The sequence below is a fragment of the Epinephelus lanceolatus genome, chromosome 8, assembly GCF_041903045.1.
Source record: "Epinephelus lanceolatus isolate andai-2023 chromosome 8, ASM4190304v1, whole genome shotgun sequence".
Lineage (NCBI taxonomy): Eukaryota > Metazoa > Chordata > Actinopteri > Perciformes > Serranidae > Epinephelus > Epinephelus lanceolatus.
Window position 1 is genome coordinate 46624208 of NC_135741.1, and position 23341 is coordinate 46647548.

Below are 23341 nucleotides of genomic sequence, written 5' to 3' on the forward strand. Positions count from 1 at the left end.
CTCAAGAGCAAGTGATGATTGACTGTATCAAATGCTTTAGACAGATCTATAAAAAGAGCAGCGCAGTGATATCTTCTGTCTAATGCCGATACGATGTCATTTGTCACCACTGTGATTGCTGAAATTGTGCTATGGTTGGCCCTGAAACCAGACTGATAAGGATTTAAAAGTGAGTAGTCTGACATAAAAAGTTAAACTTAAAGTAAAACTTAAGTTGAGAGCTGACCAAGGATTCCATTACTTTTGCCAGACAGGGTAGTTTGGAAATAGGGCAATAGTTGTTTAAATTATCTCTAGCTCCACCTTTGTGTAAGGGGATCACATGCGCAGATTTCCATTTTATCGGAAATTTTCCACTTGAGATGGATAGATTAAAAATGTTTGTTAGTTGCTGGGTGATGATTGGTGCCGCAAGCTTTAAGGAGAAAGAATCCAGATTGTCCTCACCGATAGAGCACTTAGGATTTATGGCTTGTAATGCATCAGGCACCTCACTGCATGTAAAGGGGTGAAAGGAAAAACTAGGAATGTGACCCTTAGCAGCCTTAATAACATTACCAGTACCACTGCTTGTATCAGAGTTAACGAGGGGGAGCTCTGGATATTCTTTATCAAATGAAGTTGCAGCTTCTGCAGAATGTTTGTTTAAGACAAGGCAGATTTCAGAGTCATCTAGTGCAATCGGGTTACCCATTGTAATATTTAGTGGGGGGATTTTGGACATCTTATTTTTATTTTTATCCATATTTACTGCTTTCCACAACATTGTTGGGTTTGAGGAGGAGCTAGTGATGAGATTCAGATAATAATTGGATTTTGATTTTCTCAGGGCTGAAGTACATTTATTCCTAAGTTGTCTGAAATGCAACCAGTGTGAAGGATCACCCGAATACCTTGCTCGGGACCAGGCTTTATTCCTCTCACAGAGTAAGGCTGATAGCTCCTTGGTAAACCAGGGTGCAGTCCTTTCCTTAATTCTGAGCCTCTTGAGAGGGGCGTGTTTATCAACAATTGAAGTAAAAGTATTGGCAAAGGAGTCAAGAGCAACCTGAACATCATTGTTTTTCTCTGCAAGATTGGCAAAACCACATGCTACACCTTCAAGGAAGAATCGTTCAACAAAAATCTTAAGGTTCCTCTTTGTGACTATGCGAGATCCTGTATTTTGTAGTTTTGTACTTCTCACACATGCTATGGGGCAGTGATCACTGCTGCCCAGCCCAAAAACTCCAGTACCTACAATCTTATCAACTCTATTAGAGAAAATAAGATCGATTAAAGTTGATTTTGAGTGGTCCTTCATATTGGGTCTTGTAGGTTCCGATATAAATGGAGTTAAATTAAAATTAAAGAATAAATCCCTCAGATAATCTGAGATACCACTCAGCCAATTCACATTAAAATCACCCGCAACAATCATTTCCATGTTAACATATTTTGAGATAAGGTCTGCTAATGTATCTAAAGAATTAACATCGGCAGATGGAGGTCGGTAAACACCGATCACCACCAACGATGAAGACTCCAGCTGAACCTGCAGAGAAATAAACTCAAAGCAGTTGGATATGGAGATAGAGTCCAAAATAGACAAGGCAAGGCAAGTTTATTTGTAGAGCATAATTCGTACACAAAGTAATTCAAAGTGCTTTACAGAGCAAGAAAATGCATTAAAATCACAATACAAAATAAAAACATAAATAATCATTATAAAATGAACTTTAAAAGGGAAGAGTGCAGATAAGATCCTTTCAGTCATATGCACAGTGAAATAGAGCTGTTTTGAGCCTAGATTTGAACATTGTCAGAGTAGAGGCCTGTCTCACATTTTCAGAAAGACTGTTCCAGATTTTAGCTGCATAAAACTGGAATCCTGATTCCCCATGTTTAGTCCTGACTCTGGGCACCAGCACGAGGCCGGTCCCTGAGGTTCTCAGAGTCCGAGATGGTTCATATGGCACTAACATGTCAGAGATGTACTTTGGTGCTAGGCCGTGGAGAGACTTGTACACAAGCAGAGCTGCTTTAAAGTCTATTCTCTGAGCCACAGGAAGCCAGTGTAGAGACCTGAGCACAGGACTAATGTGCTCGTACTTCCTGGTTCTGGTCAGGACCTGAGCAGCAGCATTCTGGATGTACTGCAGCTGTCTTACGGCCCGTTTGGAGAGGCCAGTGAGCAGGCCGTTACAGTAGTCTAACCTACTAGAGACAAATGCATGGATAAGTCTCTCCAAGTCAGGTTTAGACACTATACCTTTGATTTTGGCAATGTTTTTTAGATGGTAAAAAGCTGCTGATGTTATTGATTTGATGTGGCTGTTAAAGTTCAAGTCTGAGTCCATTATTACCCCGAGATTTCTAACCTGATTTGTAGGTTTTAGAGAGAGAGACTGGAGGTGACTGCTGACACTTTCTCTTTGTTTCTGTGGACCAAATACGATGACTTCAGTCTTGTCTGAATTTAGTTGGAGAAAGTTGTTTTGCATCCACACACTGACCTGTTGGATGCAGTGACAAAGTGAATCCACTGGTCCATATTCACCTGCTGTCAGTGAGACATAGATCTGAGTGTCGTCTGCATAATTGTGGTAGGACACATTATTACTTTGTATTAACTGGCCTAAAGGCAGCATGTAGAGATTGAACAGAAGGGGTCCCAGGATTGACCCTTGGGGCACCCCACAGGTCAAGGCCATGTGGTCTGAGACACAGTTACCAATTTCAACAAAGTACTTCCTGTCTTCTAGATAGGACTTCAGCCAATTTAGGGCAGTGCCAGAGATGCCCACCCAGTCCTCTAGTCTCTGTGAAAGGATCTCATGATCGACAGTGTCAAAAGCAGCACTCAGATCTAGTGGGTAACACATCGTGGCAGCATGTAGATGAACTCAGACTGGTGATGATTTCTTGGACAGTTTTGTCAGTTACAGGTGCAAAATGAGTCAGCTCTAAGTGTCTAGGTGGCTTCAGGGTTGTTATTGGTGTTGTGGAATTGATGGCATTTTTAATGGTCTGAACTTTGTCGCAAAAGAATACTGCAAACTCATTACACTTAGATGTGGAGATCAGTTCCAACGGCAGTTGAGCTGGAGGGTTTGTTAATCTGTTCACTGTTGCAAATAAGACACGTGAGTTGTTACTGCAGTTTTCAATAATTTCAGAAAAGTACCTCTCCCTTACGTAAGATCTGGTTGAACAGTACAACTTTTCTTTATAAATTTCATAATGAACATGAAGCTTTGACTTGCGCTATTTCCGCTCAGCCCTCCGGCACTCCCTTTTCTGTGCCCTGACCGAGTCGTCATTCCTCCATGGTGCCTTCTGCTTATTTTTAACCATTTTAACCTTCACAGGGGCAATAGTGTCCAGAACATTCAAAACACTCGAAGTAACAGAGTTCAACAAATCATCAACATTAGAACATGAGGCATTTTCAAAGTTTATCATTTCCATGAACAGGGCACCTGTGCTGTTATTTATGTGTCTCCTCCGAACAACTGCAGGACCAGCCGGTGGTTTGGGAGAAACAGACAGGTCAGAGAAGACACAGAAATGATCAGACAGAGCAACATCAACCACACTGACGTTTGAAATATTAACCCCCTTTGTAATGAGCAGGTCCAGAGTGTGCTGCGCTCTGCTGTGGGTGGGCTCACACACATGCTGAGTCAGGCCAAAGGTTTCAAGGACAGCACTGAGCTCTTTAGCATTTCTGTCTCAGACATTATCCACATGTACATTAAAATCACCTGTAACGACCAAACCATCAAAGTCTGTGCATACAGTTGAAAGCATCCTGGTAAAATCATCAATAAAACTTTGATGGTGCTGGGGAGGCTTGTATATAACTGCATAGAGTATGGACGAAGATTGTTTTAGCTCCATTTTAAAGGATACATACTCAAATGATGGACAGTAGGGGGCGCTGACACTGTGAACTGCGGAAGAAGAGGACATTCAGATGGAGAAGGCTTTGCAGGAGTGCAGTGTTAGCTCTATATTACGGGATAGTAGGCGGGCTCCTGCTAAATTGAGATGGAGACGGTCCCGGTTAAAGAGATCCGGTCTGTTCAGAAAGGTGGTGAAATTATCAACGTAGGGGATGCCAGCGTTATTGCAAAAGCCTTCAAGCCAAACGTGAAGCTGCTGGAGTCGGCTAAACTTAACGTCGCCAAAAGTGGGGGGAGGGAGGGGTCCAGATATAATGCACCGTTTGTTCATATGCAAGATGTTATCAATGAGCCGAATACATTCGCCCCTTAGTTTTGTTGACTGCTGTAGTCTGAGGTCGTTAATTCCTCCCAGATGAGCCACAACAGCACGGGCAGAGGGACGGGAGTGCAGCAGCTGTGGGATGACGTCATCTATTTCATTAGTGTTAGCACCTGGATGACACGAGGAGCAGCACTTGTTGACTCGGACATTGCGAACCACAGATGACCCGACCAACAGAACGGGAAGACTGTCAATGCCAGAATCCAGCTCGGCATGTGACCCAGGCCCACCAGGAGTGACGGAGGAGCCGGGCAGTCCTGCTCTTGTAGGAGGCTAAAACAATTTGTAAGCGGAATGTCATCCAGCACAACTTAATAATGAGGCAGTGACTTGGACTTATGTTTAACTTTGTTGTTCACCAAAAAGAAGTTGCCCAGAACAGGGGCAGAAGAATGGGTTTTTGGATTGGGAGTAAAGTTGGCTCCAGTCATGGACATCATCCTTTTGGGTTTAGCTCCCGCCCGCAGCCAGCGAGCCTCGGCACCCAGTGGGAAGGCTGACCACCGGGGTGGACTGGAGCGCAGCCTCAGCTGGGTCGGCGGGTGGATAACAGCTGGTTGATGTTTTCTCATGCTGTCAGACAAGCTATTGCTGAGATTGCTTTAACCCCAGGTCCGATGGCAACAGTTAAACCGCAAATAAAAGATAAACTTTAAAATAGTAAGGTTTGAAAGAGTATAATTCAAAAAGATAGTTAAAAACTTGGTTAAAAAGGAATATTCTTGGAGCCGAACTGACGGAGAGTCAGGATGCCACGCACCAGGAAGTCGGATGTTGGATCTCACAGCTTTCAGGCTTTAATTTACCACACCATGCCTTGATAACAGCCTCACTGAAATGGGCTTCCATACATCAAAGAAGCCCATTTCCTCTTTTAACTAATTTTGTAACAGATTTTTTAATTTCTCTTAAAGCTGGTAGTATTTGATACATAGTCCATTATCATGTTTAAGTCTCCTCCACATATACATATTCCCTCTATTTCAACAGTAATAATATATAAGAGGGATTTAAATAATTGTTTGTCACTCTCAGGGGAGCATATACAGTGGGTACTGGTTAAAAATGGACACCTCACTCTCATGGAGTGGGATTCACGCATTGTGTGAAATGTAAGTCACGACTGAAGCCACTAGGTGGAAGCAGAGTACTCACATGCAGCAAGATTTTGGGACAATTCCACGTTTGACCACAATGTGGCTGCAATGGAGAGTGGCGCTGTTTATACTGCAGGTAGTGTACTACTGTACTGTAGGAGCATGAGTGCAAATGACAACAACAAAAGACCAAAAACTACAAGGTAAAACCAACACATATGTGTGTTGTGTTAGTGATCTGTGATAACAGGCATCACTTGTCATTCATGTAGGCTACAGTATTTTATCTGGAAACGGCTCCACTTTCTGGTTGAGAAAAGCCGTTCAAACTCAGTCATACCTTTTTAATACATTAGCGACACACAGCAATTATTCATCTAGGATGATGCTGTGTTGCATGAACCATTACACACAGGTGACCGATATGTTTGTCATTTTAAACGCATTTTTAACAGATAAGATTGTCATTAAACACAAGTTTTAGATTTTTTTACAGTGGCGGCCGCGCTCCATCTTGTTTAAAATCAACAATCCGTTATTAATGATAGACTAATCAGTGCAACAGACAAGTGAAAACACATACTATAATATTCTTACACATTTAAAAAAAACGTACCGACATTTTTAATAACTAAAAGCAGGAATTATAACCTACATAGGGCCTACTGTAATTGGATCAGAATATTTCCACCGATTCAGAGTTAATAAAAATAACTAGGCGTATAGCTCTGACTTATGTAGAAATTGATAATTTAATGAAAGGGTTAGTGTGATTTAATGAGCATATATCACGGACTGAAGTCATGTATTGCTTTTATAAAACGGTTACCAATAAGTAGCCTATAATAATACACTAAGGGCCAGATCTACTAAAGGTTTGCGTGTGTAAAAATGTGTGCAAACTCATTGCACACGCAAAAAAATGTATAAACTGATTTACTAACAGTGCGCACCAAGGGTTGCGTCTTTCAAAGGTGCAAAATAGCGTGTCTGCATCCAGTTAGTACGTTTACTGCAATGACTAATATGGGGAGTTTACACGCAATTGTGTGTGTGTGCTGGGAGGAGAAAATGTAAATATATTAATTTAGCACACGCAATGTGATTTATCAAACCTGAAAGCAATTTTGCTCATAGAAACTGTCTATATTTAACACGTGCCAAAGGGAGGTGCAAACGGTTTGTAGTATGCGTAATTGCGCACACATGGCTGCGGTTATTGTTGCAAGACGGAGACATCGAAACGATGAAAGAAGATGTAGAGAACGCATTTTTCACCCTCGTGTGAACATTTTTGGAATTAATGAGGAAACAATCAACCACCACGATGGTCTGACAGACCGTTTGGATTTTTATAGTGCAAATAACTCCATTTAGATGAAACCTACAAGCTTCTCTTCCTATGTCTTTTCCTAAAAATGTGTCTTGTATGTTTTCTGAAGCCTATAAGTTATCTCCGACCGCTGCTGACAATTATATATTTTGATACATACAGGTAGGTTATAGTGTACATATTGCAAAACTCTGTAAAAGTACACCAAAGCATACATTTTCATTTCCAAATATTTATTTGAAAACCATTCATACGGTCAATAAAAAACATTTTGTTAATAATAAAAAACCAATGTAATCAGTGACCGCGCCAGCTTGTGGGACTGTGGCTGAAACGCTTCCAATGTTCATTCATTCATTCATTCATTCAATCGCGAGTTCAATGTGTGTGTGTGTGTGTGTGTGTGTGCGCGCGCGCGCGCGCATGTGTGTGTGTGCATGTGTGTGTATGTGTGTGTGTGTGTGAGTATGTCAGAGGGGAGGAGTATCAATAAAAAAAGTTTCCACTAATAATTTCGGTGTTTATTTCTTTTATTCTTAAGTTTTTTTTAATTAAAATGCGTAATATAGCCAACAGTATTATAGACCAAAAGTTAATCTAATTTATTATTGTAGCACAGCAAAAAAAAAAAAAAAAAAAAAGGCATTATAAAAAGCCGACAAATAGCTAGTGTTAGGCCTAATTAATTGACATGAGACACTGGAGAGGTTGCCAGTCCTATTCTATAGTCTGTAATATTTTTTATTTTATTTTATCATAACTTCCCGGAAATTACTCAAAAATGCATTTTTTGTGTGCTTCTAAGCACACGGGCAGCATAAACAATGAAGTTACATATGATGGTCTGGCAGACCGTTGCGACGCTTGAAGGGGCGCTGTAATCCTAGTGATGTAGCGGTCCTTTGTGAGACAGTCAGGTGTCTTTGCCCTCTGTAAATTGTCAGACTAAAGGTGAGCCCTGCCCCCTTCTTTCACAGCAGTTCAGCTTTCTGAATGGGTTGCAAAGAGCCCACTTCGGTTGACTGCGCTAATGACGTGTGAATGTGCTGAAAGAATGTAACGTGTGAAGTGCGCTACACAAACAGTATGGACAGGAATAGTTGGGATTGTGTAATCAGTTTATAAAAGCTTGTTTTGATTTTTCTAAACTTAAGCTTCTAACTAAACACTGGAGTTAAGAACTAAACTATTAAAAATGACATAAAATATTAAGATGTAGGCCTAACATAAAATAATTTTGTCATTAAATACATTAAAACATATAGCCCACAGTAGATAAAAGCATGCTAAAAGTAAATACAATAATAGGCTAAATAGTATTTTTGCTTATTTCATTATTGTTATTATTGGTTTACTTTTTAGTAGTATTGTATTGTCTGAGGATGACTCATTTTAGTAACTATCTACAGTAAAAAAGAAACAAACAAAACTCATTTTATACACGGGGCCTTCAAAGTGCTCTCTGAAACTACACCTGGCATGGCTTGTGTCCAAAAAATGAAAAAATCAAACCTTTGTCATAGAGCTAAACCAAATACATCATTGGAAAGGTCTCAACCTGGAGAGTAACATATGCCAGTATGAAGATTCTACATGGCTCCTGCTTTCAGCCATTGACCTTTGAACCTTGACCTCAGTGCATGTTTTCAGGCATATAACTCAGCAACTAAAGGGGGTACAGACATGGGACCAACTGTTATAGAGAGCTCTTGACCCCAGCTATCATGTGAGTGTAGTCAACAACTGGGGGTGCTGTCAGATATGGGTAAAATATGGATAAAATTAATTTTCACCCATTTAGAAATTAGATATTTAAAATCTGATTACACAAGTGTGTTTACCATCCCCTTAAAGTCCACAGTGTACTCTCAATTCAGTATTTACAACTTCCACATCTGGGAAAAACACTTGTATTTTTTAAAAAGTAGGGTTCTAAGTAGGGTTTTAAATAGGGTTGTAAAAAGATATATCTACTGAATATATCTAATATCTAGTAAAGCCGAACTAGTTATTACACTGCACCTAGATGAACTATGTTAAGAAAAAGTAAAGATGTCAGCTAATTTTTGATATTTTAGCTAATACACTAGAAACGGCATTTTTAGGACGGTAGGTTTGTTAGCGGCTTGTAAAATAGAGTTGTAAAATAGGGTCATAAAAAGATAGATCTACTGAATATATCTAATATCTAGTAAAGCCGAACTAGTAAACACACTGCACCTAGATGAACTACGTTAAGAAAAAGTAAAGATGTCGGCTAATTTTTGATATTTTAGCTAATACGCTAGAAACAGCATTTTTAGGATGGTAGGTTTGTTAGCGGCTTGTAAAATAGAGTTGTAAAATAGGGTCGTAAAAAGATAGATCTATTGAATATATCTAATATCTAGTAAAGCCGAAGTAGTTATTACACTGCACCTAGATGAACTACGTTAAGAAAAAAAGCAAGGATGTTGGCTAATTTCAGATATTTTAGATAGTACTCTAAAAACGGTGTTTTTTGGACGGTAGGTTGTTTGCGGCTTGTTGTAAAATAGAGTCGTAAAAAGCTAGATCTACTGAATATATCAAATGTCTAGTAAAGCCAAACTAGTAATGACACTGCATCTAGATGAAATATGTTAAGAAAAAGTAAGGATGATGGTTAATTTCAGATAATTTAGCTAGTACTTTAGAAACGGCGTTTTTGGGACTGAATATTTGAATAGACCTATATCAAATATCTAGTACAGCCGAACTATCATGTTATTATTATTATTATTATTATTATTATTGGTGGGAAATTAATAACAGAGGAATATATTTGCCGTTGTAATATCAAGAACACTTTTCGTGTTTTTGTGTGTATACAGAACGTTGTTGAATCAGGGAATCCATGTGTACACCACGACAATGGATCCTAATTGACTTTACGGAATATGAAAATATTCTGATCCAATTACTACGACGGCGTACAGTAATATGGCCACACGAAGAGGAGGAAAAAAAAATTAAGTTCCTATTTCAAGAATAAACTCAAAATTTCGTGATTAAACTCAAAATGTCGAGAATAAAGTTGTATCTTAATGACAAACGTAATAAACTACAACTTCACACAAATATAATAATACAATGAATCATGGTCGTTGTGTTGTTGTTGTTGTGGTTTGTTTGCCTATACACATAATAATGACCGTGGATGCAAAATCCAGGCAAGGAGGGCTGCACTCTCCGCTCCGATATCACCCAATGGAGCGGCGCTCTATAGGGTGCAGTATTTCAGTAATAAGCAGTGTTGGGTAAGGGTTACTTTAAAAGTAATCAAAGTACGTTACTGCGTTACTTTCTAAAAAAGTAACAAGTTACTTTACTGTGTTACTCCCTGAGTAAAGTAACTCAATTACTTTAAAAGTACTTCCAATGTTACTCCCTGAGAAAAGTAACTCAAGCACTTTTAAAGTACTTTTGAGTATTCTACGTTTCCTATTGGCCAATGGACCACAGGGCGCTAAGCCTACAGTTTTTTGTCTCCAAAATTAAAGTTATGGACCACTTGCCCTTCACTGAGATCCAGTTCTCCCATCACAGCCGTCACTTTGACCAGTAGAAACACAGAACGATCTGCTGCCGTAGACAACTGCATGACAACAACACCCCAGCATTTTTAATATTTCCTCCAGGGATGTTACCACACACAGTAAAAGGGGGAAATGATGGTGTGAAACAGCAGAAGCACTTTGTCAACCCGCTGAGTTAATGTTACTGTCATTAGCATCAAGCTAGCAAACAATGGTACATCCTCACGGTCGGACAGAAAGTAATAACATTAACAAATAGCGGCGGGGCTTTTACTCACCACAACTGCAGAGGCTCCCAGTTTCATTTGAAACAAACTACATTATAGACGGTCTGTTATTTATTAATCCCTCTGTGTGTTTATATATTTACTTTTTATCCGCCCCGTTGTCTTTGTAAAGTTAACATATCGCACCGTCATTTCAAACTCAACACTTGTTTCAAATTAAAAGCCCCTCATAACCTCGGCTGAGAGAATCCCTCCATTTTCTAAATAGGCTTTTATTCTCAAATATTTGTCAGAACTTTCTGTGGAAGATACAGTAGCTTGATAGTTTATGTGTGGCGCTTCAAATGTAGCTCCTGCCATCTGCTGACGCTTTTAGGTGACTACAACAACATGTCGGCTGGCACATGAACAGACACTTTCAAATAATAGTAAAAGTAATAAAAATAGGACAAGAATAACCCGATGACATCACACACACGCCGTGAAAGACGACCGGGGATAATTGATGAGTACCAGTGTGTAGCGTGTACCAGGCGTAATGCAAGTCCTGAGTCTGAAATATGTCTGTCAGCGAGTCCTACTCCACTTACTTAGACTCCACCGTAGACAACGGCAGCATTTCTCCGACCACGTAGCGAGCCACAAGCTCCGTGGCTTCTTTCAGACTGATAGGTTTAACGTTATCTCCGTTATTAGAACCAAACGACAGCCGTTGCTGTTTCGGAGCTGAAGGACCAGCATTCTAAAAGTAACAGAAGTAAGTGATGTCTTGTTTGAAAATGTACTTAAGTATTTGATTACTCAAACAGCAAACTAACGCGTTAGGTTACTCATTACTGTAAAAACTAATCAAAGTACTCTAACGTGTTACTTTGTGATCATTATTGGACCAAAAGCACTCACCATATACACCCATAACTTCACCCTAAACAAAGACGGTTCCACAGTATCCACCTCCCCTCACAACCGAAATTTTGGTGTCATTTTGGATCAATCCCTCTCCTTCGACCAGCACATTAAACACATAACCAAAACAGCCTTCCATCCCTCTCCTCCTCAGCCGCAGAAACTCTCATCCACACCTTCATCACCACCTGCAACAGTCAGCTCTATGGCTCATCTTCAAAAACCCTCAGTAAGCTTCATTATATCCAGAACTCTGCTGCTCGGCTACTCACCCCCCCTCCCACTAGTGACCACATCACCCCCATTCTCCATAAGCTCCACTGGCTCTCCATCCCCCGGAGAATTCACTTCAGAATCCTCCTCATAACATACAAAGCCCTCAATAACCAGGCCTCACCCTACCTGTCTGAGCTCCTCCATCATCACACTCCCACCTGTGCACTTGGCTCCCACCCCACCTGGACCAAGCACAAATCCTGGGGATACAGGGCCTTCTCAATCGCTGCTCCCACCCACTGGAACTCACTCCCCAAACCCATCCGAGACTCCCCCTCTCTCTCTCCATATTCAAAAAATCACTCAAGACTCACCTGTTCAACGCTGCTTTCAATCACTGACAGTTTCTTCTCCACATCCCTTATTTGTTCTCTTGCTTGTCTGTTTCTTTTTTGTTTTTTTTTGTGTCCCTGAATTTGTAAAGTGTCTTTGAGTGCCATAAAAAGCGCTATATAGGTATAATGTATTATTATTGTTATTACCAGTTAAAGCAATGTCCACCTTTTCTCTCTGCTCTCCTATCTTAGTAGTTATTTTAGTGATTTTGTGGTCAATGTCATCTTTGAGTTTTGACAGTTCATTTTTCATTCTGGTTGTAATTTCCTCTGTGACCAACTTCAGGTCTGTTTTCAGTTCGTTTGCATGGTCTGAATCTGTTTGCTAATGCCATCCAGGCCGGTTATCATATTCTTTATGTAGGTTGGGCAGCTTGTTTATTTACCTTGATTTTCCTGGTCTTTGTTTTAGTTGTACTTCCACTCATTCTCGGGTGTTTTTAAGGCTCTTCTGCATTTGTCTGTTGAGTTTTAGCGGAGAAAATTGTGTTGGCATGAGGGAGCTCTTAACTCAGCCGTGCGTGCTGCTCTTCCCCTGGAAGTCCCGATAACTGTCAACTTTTAAATCAAGGTATACTTTAAAACACATACAGTACCTTCCCATTCCAGAAAAAATGGGCTCTCCTTAAAGCCATAGTAGCTCTTTTTACACAGAAATGGTGCTATACAGCCACTACCAAGCCACAGAACCAAACAACAGCGGTATCATGCTGCTCCATTGTGTGATTTTAGACAGCATGCTGACATCGCAGAATCAAAAGAGGCGTGAGGGGCATGACATGTAACACAACAGCGTCAACCTCTAATGTGACATAAAATATATGCATCAGCGGCGCTTAAAAAAAAAAACAGTAACAAAGGCAAAACGTGCCTATCACAATCATTTACCATCCCTGTTATAGGACGGCTGATCTCATTCTCTTCTCAGAGAATAAGAACATTTTGCTGTTCTTTTTCTTTGAGTTAGCTGCTAACACTACTTTTTAAATCTCCTGTGGTGGATCGTACACATAACATGTCATCAAAACGTCACGCCTGTGACACCCATGGTCCCGTCCTGCCTATTTTTACAGACACCATTTGGTCCTGTTACTACCTCCTGTGGCAGATTAAAGGTGAGACCACTCTGTCCCTGCATTCTGTGATCATACCACCTTATATGCAGCACAGTGAGGCGGCATAATGGTGCAATATTCCTGCCTTGAACAGGCATGGTAAAAGGGACTACTGTTACTCAAACACTGGAATTCAGCAGTAGTGGAAGAAATAAAATCCTTTCCTTAAGTAAAAGTATGAATGTACCCAAATGGCATGATTAAAACATTATGGAGGAGTCAGTTTAGGTATATTTAATCATGTAATGCCTAACCATACCTGGTGATTTTCAGCAAAGAATGATATCATGAATCACAAAATAGAAGCTGCTTAGTGGAGCACTTGTACTGTAAGAGCTGTGGAACCTGCCTGTGTGACCTCCTCTTGAGTTATCTCCAGTACAAGAGATAAAGTTGAGTAGTCTGCTTGTTTTGTTACTGTACAGGACGCAATGACCCAGTGTATGCAGAGCCGCGAGCATCAGTACATCTTTGAACCTGTATGTGCGTCCGTGCTGCTCAGAAGAAACGCCACCAAGGAGCCTCTGAGGTCTCGACACACCCCACGAATTGAAGGCCAAGTTCAGCTGGAGCCCATGTCCTTACGCCTGTCACAGGTCTGTATGAACACCTGATGCTTTTGTTATCAACAATGGAAGTGGAGTTAAAGGTGATATCTCTGAGTGTTTCAAGTCACCATGCTGAAATTCCCAGAGGTAAAAAAAAAAAAAAAAAAGGACAAATGATCTTTTCACTTTTTCTGATTTTCCATCTCCAAACACATGGCTATTTAAAATAAACAGTTGAAAGTGATGAACAATTTATACTTAAATACTGAAAACCATTTGACCTATATCCTAACAGTGTATTTTTATTGTATGTCGAAGCTTGGCAGCTCCTGCTGCTGCTGGCTTCACAGAGTCAACTGAGCACCTTATTAATAGGTTTCTCTTTATTGTTTTGTCAAGTTGTATTCATTCCTAGACACACTGGTATTTACACTGGTATTTACAATCTTTATTCACATGCAGCCATGTTCAAAACAAAACTGAAACTTTACAAGGGGGATTACTGTATAATCAGACGACCAGCCAACAATTAGCACAGTGATATTAAGGTTAAGGATAAGATTTTTATGTTTGTGGCAGAGCCCAGATGATAATATTTAATTAGATGTTTTCAGATCTGCTCCTGTTTTAATTTGTTATTTGTACAGTTTCGTCCATTTAGCTTTTTTAAGATGCTGTCAGTGGCAGTCCACACTCACACACGCTTACACTGAAATTCTTCCAGCAGTTGAGAGGGCATATGCCTATTGTTTCCTGGTAGGCTTTTTATTTCAAAGATAGTTCACATTTTTCAAGTCAAGTCAACCCTAAAACAACAGTGACATGTATTATGTCCCAGTTGCGACAGGGCCCACTAGGGCGTGCCACTACTGTACACAACATAAAGAAAACAAAACAAAACCCTATAACACACAGAGCCGGCTAGTGAACCAAGCAAAAACAAACAGAGGCAGCTATGCTTACTGTTATGCAGTGTCATCGGTAGCGTCTGTTCCGAGAGCCCAAGCGTCGCTCTCCTGAGCCGCCAGCCCCATTGTTGCCTGGATAGTTCAGGTTTTAGTTTTCTTCTTTTTTTGATGGAGAGAGACATATATAAAAGGTATCGCCGTTTGTCCGTTGGGTCGTGCAGATACTGCTTCCACTCTCGCGGCGTCCTCACCAGCTGTATGCCATTTGTAATCAAAGGTCCCCGCCACACGCCTGCGCACACAGCACCGTAACACCTGGGACCTGCCGCTCTGGGATTTGTAGTTCATTGTCCCAAGGCATTGCACAACATACATAACAATAATAACATAGCTGCAACCTCAGGTTCACAACCAGCTCTGCATAGACCATAAAGGAAAACAAAAAGAAAGACCCAGACTGTGACCGTAACAGTCTCTCCCACTTATAAGAAAAACAAAAAAAAAAATAGCTATACAGAGTTTTTTTTTCTCTTTCTCTCTCCTTTTTTTTTTTTTTTAAATTTTAAACTTTTTATAGGTAAGTATTTTTAAAATTTTCTTAAAACCACTGGTCTCTCTTCTCTAGACCTAGAATTACAAAACTGTCAGCTGGGACAGATTACAAAACAGTCTTCTTGGACACAACATCTAACACTATACAAACAAATATTTACAAAAGTGATTAGGCGAAGTTTACCATAATAGCTGTCTTCTCTATGGCGTCAAGGCCGACATATATATAACGATGGTAGGGGTAATGAATGTGGTTCACAGACCACTAGTCCTATTGGTCATCGCCTTAATCAGTCGGTCCACTGCCTTTACAAGGGCACTTTCCCTCACTAAACCCTCAGAGATACTGTAGACCAGATTCATCCTCTGGACAAAGTGTCTGCTGTGACATTAAGCTTTCCCGGTAGGTGTTGGATCACAAGGTTGTAAGGTTGTAACACCAAACTCCACCTAAATAGCCTGAGGTTCTTTCCTTTAAACTTCTCAGTGAAGACTAGGGGGTTATGATCTGTATAAACCAACAACTCCCTCTGACAACCTGCCACGTAGAACTCGAAGTGCTGTATTGCCAATACCAGAGCTAATGCCTCTTTTTCGATGGTGGAATAGCGCTGCTGATGACGATTAAGCTTTTTAGAGTAGTAGGCTACAGGTTTCTCTATGCCTTGTGAATCTGGCTGCAGAAGGACAGCCCTGATTCCTAGGTCTGAGGCATCAGCTGCCAACCTGAATGGAACAGAGAAATCAGGGGCCTTTAGCACCGGCTCACATGACAAGATAGCCTTCACCTTCTCTACAGCACTTTGACACTCAGGTGTCCACACAAACTTCTACCACATCGGCAAAGTTAGATACAAAACGCCGGTAAAATCCACTCATCCCAAGCAAGCGCATTAACTGCCTCTTTGAGGTGGGAGTGGCAAGATCTGCAATGGCCTGTACCTTAGCTTGTCTAGGTTTTACTGCTCCTCTTCCTACTAAATGGCCTAGGTAGGTGACTTGACCCTTCCCAAACTCACACTTGTGGAGATTCACCACCAGGCCCGTGGCTTCCAACCTCTCAAACAGCTGCTCACAATGCACCATGTGATCTGTCCATGACGAGCTATACACAACAACATCATCAATGTAAGTTAGCACATTGGCCAATCCTGACATGATGGTGTTCATTAACCTTTGAAAGGTTGCTGGGGCATTTTTCATGCCAAAGGGCAACACTCGACACAGGTATAACTGATCAGCAGTACAAAAAGCTGACACCTGCTTCGCTCGGTGGGTTAGTGGCACCTGCCAGTATCCTTTTAGAAGATCAAACTTGGATACAAAGCTAGCCTGACCAATACGATCAATACAGTCCTCTAATCGAGGGATAGGATAAGCATCTGTCTTGGTTACACCGTTAACCTTCCTGAAATCGATACATGGGCGCACCGTATTATCTGGCTTTAGAACAGGTACCAGTGGAGAACTCCATGCACTTGCCCCCTTCTCAATAGCACCAGTCTCTAGCATGTACTGCAGTTCAACCTTAACAGCCTCTTGCCTGTAAGGTGGAATTCGATACGGGTTCTGCTCAATAGGAACAGCATCTCCCGTATCTACATCATGCGAGACAAAGTTGGTGAGACTGGGGACGCCCCTGAATAGACTTGGGTGCTTCTTTATAAGCTTCATGATGTCTTGTGCATGTTCAAGCTCTAAGTACTCTAAATGCTGGCTGAGATTGTTTAGCACTCCTGAATTGAGTAAGCGAGCAGATACTGGTTCTGGAGGTTCGGGATCATACTCCCCCCCCCACCCCCCCCCCCCCGGCTCGCTACTCTCTGCGGTTGCTACCAGACACACCGGGCTTTCGGAATCCCGACCGATGTAAGGTTTAAGCAAGTTAATGTGGCACAACCTGGTTTTCTGTCTACGCTCTGGGGTGCTGACTACATAGTTACACTCACCCACACGCTTGACTACAGCATACGGGCCACAAAACTTTAACCCTAACTTTGGCTGATTCATTGGCAACAACACAAGCACTTTATCGCCTTCTGCAAAGGTGTGCTGTACCGCTTTCTTATCATACTGTTGCTTCATCTTGCTCTGTGCTGCCTGCAGATTCTGCCTAGCCACTGCACAAGCTGACTGTAATCTATGTTTGAATGTGGCTACATACTGCAGTGTGTCACTCTGAGGTGCTGACTGAAGTAACCTCTCCTTCATCATTTTGAGCGGTCCACGGACCTCATGTCCATAGACTAACTCAAATGGACTGAAACCTGTTGACTCATTTGTGGCATCTCTAATGGCAAACAAAAGAAAAGGCATAGCCATATCCTAGTCATCAGGGCACTCCATACAATAGGTTTTTATCATCGTTTTGAGTGTTTGATAGCACCGCTCTATTGCACCCTGGGACTGTGGATGATAGGCGGACGACATCACCTGCCTAGCTGGCACACAACATCCTGAAACAAGTTAGATGTAAAATTGGTACCTCGATCATGCTGAATTTCCTTCGGCAGCCCTACCCGAGAGAAAAATTGCAACAAGGCTTCAACAACAGGTCTAGTTTTGATGTTACGCAATGGCACCGCCTCTGGAAATCGGATACCCACATCCATAATAGTAAGAAGATATTTGTTTCCTTTCTTAGTTCTGGGGAGGGGGCCTACACAATCAATCATGACCTTGGAAAATGGCTCTTCCATGACTGGAGGGGGAGTCAACTGTGCAACCAGAATTGTTTGGTTGGGCTTGCCCACTAACTGACATGAGTGACAGGATCTGCAATAACTCGTCACATCCTTACGCACATCTGGCCAAAAAAAATGTTGCATAACCCTGTCCTGTGTCTTCCGGACACCAAAATGGCCGGCCCAAGCACCCTCATGAGCCAAACGCATCACTTCACTCCTGAAGCTACTGGGTAACACCACCTATGAAAGTACTGTCCCGTGTTCATCAGCTGGGCGGCGCAATGGACGCTACTTTCTCATTAGAACATCATGATGCAAATAATACCCTGTCGCTACCCCTTGGCTTTCTACTAAAGACATGGCCGTCTTTCTGAGGGCAGCTATAGCAGGCTCCTTACACTGTGCTTGGATCAAGGCTTCTCGAGTAAATTGACTCCCTTCTTCTATTCCAGCCAACTGAATCAGGAATGTATCAGAAAGGTCAACAGAGGTTTCCTCCACCTGAGCATCCAAGTGTTCCTGAGACTGTGTCCCCGATCTGGTCACGACACAGGCGGTGAAAACTTCTGGGTGCTCTTTCTCTAAGGCTACAGTTTGTGGTGCTTCACATGGCTGTTCTTGCACAACAGGGACAACACATTCACTCTGTTTCTCCTGTACTGGATTATCTTCAGGGTCACTTGGGCGCACCCTAGTGCCCCCTAGGTCATTACCTAAAAGAAAGGTAATACCTTTCACTGGGAGAGTGTCAATAATACCCACAGCTGCTACTTTAGTTACCAGCTCAGTTTTCACAAAAAATGTATGTTTAAGAGCTGGGACATATCGGTCACCAACGCCCTTAACCACAACTGACACACCGGTGGCGGTAGATGGTGGTAAATCCAACACTCCTTTCAGTAATAGTGAATGAGCTGCTCCAGAGTCCCTAAGCACTTTAACTCGGACCTCCTGACCATCCTCCGACACTGCGACAGCACCTTGAGACACAAATCCTTTATAATCTTTCAACACTTCTTCCTCTGAAGGATCAACAAGCTCAGTGGATTCCCATAATTGAGGCAGAACACCTACACAGGCTACAGGCTTTGCCTCCTTACTCTGCAACTTCCTGCAAGCAGACTTTATATGACTGGGTTTTTTGCAATAAAAGCAATAAACCTCAGTTCGAGGAGACCATCCAACGTGTTTTGACTCAGGAGGGAGAGGGGAGACATGCTCAGACCCATTCTGGGCCCTCTGGAGTCGGTCCGAATTTTTTTTATAGCCAGACAATTTTTTTCCCACTGCGCCATCATCTCTGTCTGTTTCCCTTTCGTGTCTGAACAATTTACCTCTGTCAGAAATGCTACGGTGAGTTAGCTCGTACTGATCAGCTAACGTGGCTGCTTTTCTGAGGTCTTTCACATCCTGCTCATTTAGATAAATTTCTATGGGCTGGGGCACACACATTTTAAACTGCTCCATGAGCACAAGTGCACAGACATCTTTAAAAGTGGTGGTCTCGGTAGCAACCTCAGGTTCACAACCAGCTCTGCATAGACCATAAAGGAAAACAAAAAGAAAGACCCAGACCGTGACCGTAACACATGCCTATATTTATATTGAAAGGGTTATTGGTCACTGTAATTGTTTCTACTTTCCATACTAGCCCAAATAAATATCTTCATAATGTGATTTCAATGTAAGTGATGTGGGACAAGACCCACACTCCTAATTTTAGTACAATGACACACTATAAGCTTCAGCTGAAGCTTATATGAGGCTCACTTAGACTAATGAAACAGGGATCTTCCAAAGTTATTTTGAGGTCTTATATTAACCTCAGCTGAACTAGGATGCACAGAGGGAGGGTGGGAGGAAAGACTAGTAACTCTGCAAAGTAGAAATGGGATCAATCAGTCAATGAAAACGGTGTCAGTGTCAAAAAGATTTCCCCCCTGCACTATGTTTTTTATTGGCCTTTATTAGGGGTGGGAATCACCAGAGGATCCACAATATGATATTATCACGATACTTCAATTACTTTATAATATAATTGCGATTTACATAAGTTAGAATATGCTGAGTATTGTTATAAAATATATTGCAATATATTGCGATACAGCGATCTGCTACTTAAAGAGGCAACAGATAGGATTCTTTTTTTTTTTTTTTAGCTTGGCGCCACCTAGCATCAGCGGTGTTGCTCGCACTGTCGCAACGACCAAATTGAACTGCTGGAACTGCTGCCAGAGGAGCCGCTGAATGAGTTCCCTCACTAAAAGAGTCTGAGAAGTCCGGTTTATTCCACACTACGAAAGCTGCTCCTCTTTTTGGAACCACCTCGAACCAGTGTGCAGAGACAAACGCTTTTGAATAAACAGCCAAAAGCTAGCCTGTGGACTGGAAAGCCCACCGCACAAACACATCAAGCTAGCTTAGCCTGATGGCTAAGCTAGCACAGCTAGCACAGCTAGCCAGCACACTTATCCTGATGGCTAAGCTAGCCGGAGCAGCTAACGTCATGCCCAGTGAAGAAGATCTGCTGCTGAGGAAAGCAAACAAAACGATCACTGACCTTAAAGAGGACATCCGCTGGCTCTCGGATGAATTGAAAAACAAAGAGTCACTTCTGGCTAGCTACTTGGATGTGGCACACAAGCAGTCACTACGGATTGCCTCCCTCACCGCAGCCGCAGGACACAGCTCCGTGGGACTCCTCCACCTGTCCCTGACCTTCCTCCTGCTCGACACCTCACCATCAGTCGTCCTGGGCCGAGGTGGCGGTCCGGGGTCGTAAGACAGCGGTGGAAGGGACTGCTTCGCCTCCTCGCCTGAGCCTCTCCAATCGCTTTGTGATTCTGTCTGGGGATGATCCAGCTCCGTCTTGTCGCGACCTGGACCCCTCTCCTAGCACGGCTTCCTCTCCACCGGCAGCAGGCGATGTTCAGCCGGTAGCTCTCCGCTCCGCCGAGGGGCCACATTGGCAGCTGTCTTCCCGGGCAACGACCTCTGCATCTCGGCGTAAGATCCTGAAGGAGGCTGTGCTGAGACGCTCTGGAGGTCCCCACTACCCTAAACCGGGAGATAATCCTCCTCAAGGGACTGCTGCCGCTGCCTCGCCGCAACATTTGTCTGCTCAGACTCCTCTCCTGGTGACCCCAGCACACGGTCCGGATGCTGACCGCCCGCCGCCTTCCCCCGGGGAGCCACAGCCGTCCTCTCCTCATCCCCTCTTCCCCCCCATCCACTCTGATAGTGGGGGACTCCATAGTGAGAAACATCCGTTTCTTTAACGCTGCCACTCTATGTTTCCCTAGAGCCACAGTCCTGGTCCTCCTGGATAAGCTCCCGGGGCTGCGCTCACTACTGTCCTCCATAAACCGAGTGGTTATACATGTTGGGACAAACGATTTAGCTCGCCAACAGTCTGGGCTTACCAAAAACAATTTCAGTGCCCTTTTTAACTTTTTAAGCAGCTGTGGAAAGTCCGTTTTTATCTCCGGCCCGATCCCCACACTTGGGCGTGGAGCGTGCTGCTTCTCGCGGACCCTCTCTCTCCACACCTGACTTCTGTCCGCCTGCAGTGCACGTGGCCTTGGTTTTATTGACAATTTTAATCTGTTTTGGAACTGGTCTTCCTTCTTCAGGACCGACGGACTTCACTTCAACTGGCTGGGTAGCCACATGCTATCCTCAAACATTCAGCATGCTGTTCAATCTGCTCCTCATGACTGACTGTTGACATCACACGCCCCCTCCACAGAAACTCTACCTCCACCTGCACCAGTAGTGGCACCGAGTACTGTTCCCCATGCCAGCTCCCCCTACCGGTCTCATTTGTCACCAACACTCTCACCAGAAATATTCCCAATAGAGACCATCATAAGGTACAGAGCACCCCGTCCACGGAGCAAACCTCGTGATAATAACATCCTGCACCCTCCTTCCATACATCGCTCAGGTGATGATGAGCGCACGTTCGGCACGAACATTAACTTGGCCGTGCTGAGCGTGCGCTCTCTTTTAAATAAAACCTTTATTATAAATGACCTGATTTTAGAGAATAATATTGACAGTATTCTTTTAACAGAAATATGGCTTGGCACTGACGCACCAGTTGTTCTCACCGAGGCCTGCCCAACAAATTTTAACTTTTTATTCTCTACTGGGGGGGTAAAAAAGAAGGCGGGACTGAATCTATAACCAAAAGCACACTGCACTCAAATGAAGTTTCTTGTAACAGTTACACATCATTTGAGCATCATGCCTTTGTTTTTAGCAGTCCTATTCTTTGCATCACAGTTTACAGACCACCCCACCATTCTACCTCTTTTATCAGTGAATTCTCAGAGTTATTATCAATCATACACACCACTTACAATAGAATTTTAATAACTGGTGATTTTAATTTACATGTTGATAACATCTCTGATACAATGTCCAGAGAATTTTTAAACCTTTTAACCTGCATGGATTTTAAACAGCACATCACACAGCCAGCTCACAACACAGGACACACCCTGGACCTGGTCATAACCTATGGCCTGTCCACTGGTGTGTCCTCTGTTGTTGACCTGGCTGTGTCTGACCACTACTGTGTGTATTTTAACATCACCAGTTTTAGCCATCAGGAGGCCCCGGTGAGAACAGTGAGGAAATGCTACCTAACTTCTGAAGTGGCTGCAAATTTTATCCAGATTTTACAGAGCACTCCTGCTGAGATTTTACCTGCACCCTGTGATTTTATTGTGGACAATTTTAACATTAAATTAAAGTCAACACTTGACTCAGTGGCTCCACTTTTAACAAAAACAATAAAAACAAAACCTACACCCCCGTGGAGAAATGATAATATCAAAAGACTGAAAAGAAAATGCAGGAGTGCAGAGAGGAGGTGGAGAAAAACTAAACTGACAGTTCATTTTGAAATATTACGTGAACAACTCAAATCCTACAATAAAACAGTCAAACAGGCAAGAATATCCCACTTTTCAAAACTCATTTCCGATCATAAAAACAACCCTAAATTTGTTTTCTCCACCTTCGATCTTTTAACCAACACCAATTTTAATAAACCATCCAACATATCAACAGATGCCCTCTGCGAGGACTTTGCAGACCACTTCAGAAGTAAAATCGATGATATCGGATCCAGTCTTTTATCCCAACAGAATGTAATTTTTAACACACCTGGATCATTGCTTTTACCTGAGGAAACACTGGAGAGTTTTGCCCTGGTTGATGCAAGGACACTTGGTCGAGTTTTCTCCCAGGTAAACCCAACAACCTGTCTTTTAGATCTGATTCCCACATCACTTTTAAAAATATTTCATGGATTCTTTGAGGAACAGATTTTAAACATAGTAAATTACTCTCTTCAGACGGGTGTCTTCCCCACTGCCTTCAAAACGGCAGTGGTGAAGCCCCTTCTGAAGAAGAGTCATTTAGATCCCAACATTTTTAATAATTACTGACCTGTATCCAACTTACCGTTTTTAAGTAAGATTTTAGAAAAACTGTTTTTTAACCAAGTAAATGATTTT

The 23341-nt window shown here is 42.4% G+C and overlaps 1 protein-coding gene across 7 annotated transcripts in view; it reads left to right on the plus strand.

Moving 5' to 3' along the window:
- vps13d (vacuolar protein sorting 13 homolog D) overlaps positions 1–23341 on the plus strand; it is a 268286-nt gene that overhangs the window by 40583 nt on the left and 204362 nt on the right. For all 7 annotated transcript variants that reach the window (XM_033628067.2, XM_078170383.1, XM_078170380.1 and 4 more), the window contains one exon: positions 13544–13714. In XM_033628067.2, the coding sequence (XP_033483958.1) occupies positions 13544–13714 (171 nt within the window). The remainder of the gene's footprint in view (positions 1–13543; positions 13715–23341) is intronic.